Raw genomic sequence first — 4,819 nt, forward strand, 5'->3', positions numbered from 1 at the left:
GACGCAGGTCGCGCAAGAGGAAACACAAACCAAAACAAAGCGTGGACAGGACACAACCAAACCACACACGCACCACCGACAGTGAGGACGAGGGCCGAGTTGGAGGTGAGTGGACGACGTTAGTCGACACGTGGAGGGGCTGTGTGGTGGACGAAAGGTAGTTCGGTAAATGTTGCCGTATAGTTGCCTCCGAGGTGGTTGGAAAGAGGCGGTCTGGAGTTCATGTCGGCATAGAGCGCAGAGGGGGAGGGCCAGTTGTTGTGCATCCACACCCTTTCAAACGTAAATCCATTGTCACTCTATGCCGACTATGAACGTGTAATCAAAGACAATACCTAGTCGCATAGCGTTGTCAGGGACGGTCATTGCAATCGATATGCAATAGTTACGATTGAAATCAATATCGGACTATATCGACCGTATCGATTGAAATGTTACGAACACTACACTGCAATCGATTGTAAGACATCGATTGCGAGCCAGTGAGTGGTCTACGGACGGGGTCAAGAAGGGTGAGCCAAGAGGAGTGTGGTGTCGAGTTAAAGAGGGCTACCGGCAATAAAGAAGATTACGGCAACCGACGAGGACCCAGAGAACCTGGGGATTCGTCCGAGTATTAATATTCCCAACACTAGGCAGTATACGTAAGCTTATAAGTACAAGTTGAAGAAGACACAGAAGACACAGGTTTTATCGTAACCCTAGGTACAACATAATTATGCGAATGTCGGGGCCGTTGAGAGGGGGAAGCAAGGGGCACAATGCAGGTGCTCCCACCGGCCCCGACCACCACCCCCGGCCCTCCAGTGCACGGCTCCGAAAAAGTACGCAGTTTTCTGAGTTGTGTAACATTTTGTTTTACGGTTCAATTGCACAAAGACATGAAGGAGATTTTCGTTCTTTCCTGTCATTGTCTTCTAGAGAGACTGCGGTCTACACCACAACCAATTGGCACGCTATACTATAGGCTTTTTTTTAAGTCAAATCCTTACCGGCTTCTGTGATGTGATGCGTATTCAGGGGGTCCGATACCAGACCCTGATTTCACGGGCAACTGTTTGGGCACTAATTAGAAGTTCGAGACCCTAAACCCTACAACTCACCGGTCAGCGGTTCCAATGCGGTCTCGCAGTCGAGAAAACTTCACCTTGCTTTGGTGCCGTCTGATAAGTTTTGACGCCTGAGCTTGCGGGGGGGTCGTTGATTTGTACGACCGATAACACAAAGCGTTTCAAGGCGGTTGTACAAGGAGGATACCGTGCAGAGATACCTAACATCAAAATTTTCTGCAAAAACAAAGGGTTTTAATCTTCAACTGTCATAATTTGACACATCGTCCGGTAGCGCTCCAAATCCGCTCATCCTGTTCGTGTCAACCACACCATGTTTCACGATTTATGTAATGATTTCCCACTTTAGCGAACATAGGTATTACACCGTCGTAATTATATATGGGTGTACTTTCGAGTCAACAATGAAACATTAAGATGAGGCAATGTTAGTCTCCAATTGGACCATAATTAAATGAGGTGTATTTAAATAAAATCATGAAACGTCTAAAGCTAATTACTACACTTTATATATTGTTGGGAATTTCGTCTGGAAAGGTTTAAAAGTCCCTTCCACTAACAGTTCACGGTTGTTAGTCCTCTCTATAAACTATCACCACGAACTCTTCTGATTTGTAGAATGACGTCAGAGATATTTCATATAATTAATGAGTAATAAGAGATGATTATCATTAATTTTTTACATATATTAACAAAAAAACCATGTAGGGAAATTTTTAAAGTTCTAAAGGATTCAAATAACTGTATAGTATATGTGCTGATGTCACATAAATACGTTGTCACGTAATGTTCTGGTAGATAGTTATACACACATATTGGAGGTGGTAATTTGACAGTTTAAGACGTGTAAAGAAATATGATAGATGTAGTATTCTATTATTAATACATATATTATAGTCAATTTGTGTATTCACGAAGACGTAGGTCCCTAGATATTTATTTCTTGGATGCCGTCTACCATTATAAATTACGTCGCTTGGCACATAATGTTACGTCAATACCTACTGAAGGTTTTCTCTTTTCGTTTCTTGTGAGCTTATTTTCATAATAATGAACAAAAGCCTATAGTATAGCGTAATTGTAGTATAGGGTTGTAGACGTAACGCCGATTTGTTAGGTTAGTTGCTGCTAAGTTCGGACTCCTAGGAACCATTAGACAGAGTCACCCACCCAAACACCACACCCTTAGCGAGTTTTACAGGGAAATATCCGGATGCAGACAAAGGCCAAGTGAAATAACTGCCGACCTTTTCGGGTTCTAATATCTTAATTTGCCTTATTTATTTTTGTTCCTATTAACCACAATAACAACTCATTTATTGTCACACAATTAAATCTTTATTTTTTATTTTTCACTGTATATGCTAAATTTTATTTTTGTTTGTTTAATTTTTCTATTTGTGACGTTACATTAAATCAACTTATTTTATCTTACCAAAACCTTATTATATATACTCCCATTTTAGATATGCAGTGAAATGTTCGGGGCGGGTGAAAACCCCTTGGTTGCGATGCAGAAACTTGCCGCTAGTTACGGACTCGGGGAGTCTCTAGAAGAAAATGACAGGAAACCCAAGAATCTCCTTCATGTCTTTGTGCATTCAGACCAAACAAAATTACCAAACTTCCACGTTATTTGCTGTGTCGTCCGAAAACCGTACGTATTTTGATTCTCACCCGCTCAGGGAGGGAAGGGCCCCCCTCGAGGCCCTGGGAATAAAGCTTTTTTAATACAAAACTTCATTACCTCTCCCTTTCTACATAGAAAGCTAGACAAACTTATACACGGTGCTTAATGATAACTTGCGGACAAAAACGCTTGTGTCCTTTTTTTTATTTTATTTTATGGTTTAGGCACATTCAGTAATATTACTGGATCAATAGAGTAATATGAACTGAATCAATAGAGTAATATAACTGAATATTCAAAACCCATATCTCTCCTATTTAGTCCGGAACAAACCTATGACTTATATATGGTTCCAGTTTCGTATGTGAAATAGTGTACTGAGGATTAGTTTTACATTATAGAAAGTTTAGTATATTAAATAAACAAGAACACTGACATCGGACATGGGTGACCTAACAAAGACTCACAAAAAGGCCTTTAGTTGTGAATTTGTGTCGTTGTACATATACATGATAGTGACTTCGGTGTTCTTTGGGGGGTCGAAATAAAGTCTGTAGTCGGTTAAGGATCTTAGTAAGTTTTTTCCTAAAATAGTAGACGTTTACTCGCACACACCCGGATATATACAGATATTTACGGATAATTTATCTAATGTGTATTGTAACTGGTCTGAAAACCACAATCAAACCGATATGGTCTCACGAAGTCCCATAATATGTTATATATGTGTGACAGGTTTACCATACTCTCTTCCGGCAGCCATGTTACTCTTGCATTTTTTTTCTTTCTAGACTGACTCTCCGGTTTGTTTGCAGTCCTCTCTCTTTCTCCATAGCAGAGTTCAGAACTCCATTGTTACACAAAGTCATATTAGGGGGATTGTCTAGTAGTATCATGTCAAATTTAGAATTAAGAAGATATATGTTTGAAGGACTAAATGTATGTGACATGTATTGCGGAGTCAAAATTTTTACAGTATTTTTGATTACACTTTGGTTTATAACCACGGTTAAAGAAAAATCTCCTCCTGAGGTTTCTTCACAATTACTTCCACCGCTATACCTGTAATACCGATAAATACTACCGGACAAAGGGGAACGTATGTCAGTGTGTTGTGATAGTTATAGATGTTGTCACTTAAAAAGAACAAGGAGTTTTGTGAACCAAAGCCGATTTGATGTAGTCGAGTAAAAAAATTCTATAAAGCACCTCTTGCCTCTACCCGTTTGATAGGCTCACCTGGTGAAATCCCCAGTGTAGCTGAGACAAATGACGCAATGTACTTACCTCCTTCAGATTACACCGTTGTCCACCGAGTTACTTTTTTCTGTTTTGTTTTTCCTTTCGTTCCTTTTGGTCGAAAGATGGGGAGCACCGAGGTGACCTGCATCCGTGGCAAAAATGCAAACTTGGAAGAATCTTCTGTTCCAACTCGAGTTATCGGAGCAAGTGTGGCTCTTGAAAGGGGAATGAAAAAGGGGAAAAAATCAAGGCAATCATGGGAATACAACGCAAGTGGTGGTTTTCCTCATAATCACGGCCTTGCAAAATGGGGGTAAAAAATCACGGACATCTCTCCACCATGATAGGACGCCCCCTTTTATCACGGGACGTCAAGACTAACCCACCGCTTAACGTTTGGTGCTGGGCATTTTGAGACTTTCAAAACACTTCGCGGTACATAAACCACCGTAATCGTAAAATCGTAATCGGGGTGCGGTGGTTGCATCTCTCTTTATTGAATACGTTGTGTTTTTTTGTTACCCTCGCCACCTGCAGGCTGACTCCTCCACACCCGCAAGACCGCAAAATGAGCCTTCCGAAGTCATCTTAGACGACCCTCAGAGGTCGTCGAAGGATGACTTCGGTCAGGGGGTTGAGCCCCTGAAGGCCGGCCCCTGAAGCCTCCGTCCATAACGGCACTTCAACAAACGCGGACGGTCAATTTGTGTTTCGTCTTCTTCTTCTACTGCAGTCGCCGAGTAAACGCATTAGAAGGAAGGGGAGTTCCCTTTTCAGAGAGCCACACTTTGCGCTAACCATGAATCACGGGACCCCATTATTCACGCCCCGTGATTCACCGGCCGTGATTCATGGACGTTTCATTTCTTGTCTATCT

General features: G+C 41.6%; 1 protein-coding gene across 1 annotated transcript in view; it reads left to right on the forward strand.

The window, feature by feature from the left end:
• Nucleotides 1-4,602, forward strand: part of LOC104965356 (voltage-dependent calcium channel subunit alpha-2/delta-3-like) — a 35,486-nt gene extending 30,884 nt beyond the window's left edge. Inside the window, exon 4 of the mRNA XM_010794312.1 lies at nucleotides 4,480-4,602. Coding sequence (XP_010792614.1) covers nucleotides 4,480-4,602 — 123 coding nt within the window. The remainder of the gene's footprint in view (nucleotides 1-4,479) is intronic.
• Nucleotides 4,603-4,819: the final 217 nt, after the last annotated feature.

Source organism: Notothenia coriiceps, unplaced genomic scaffold, assembly GCF_000735185.1.
Source record: "Notothenia coriiceps isolate Sejong01 unplaced genomic scaffold, NC01 NC01_scaffold00037244, whole genome shotgun sequence".
Lineage (NCBI taxonomy): Eukaryota > Metazoa > Chordata > Actinopteri > Perciformes > Nototheniidae > Notothenia > Notothenia coriiceps.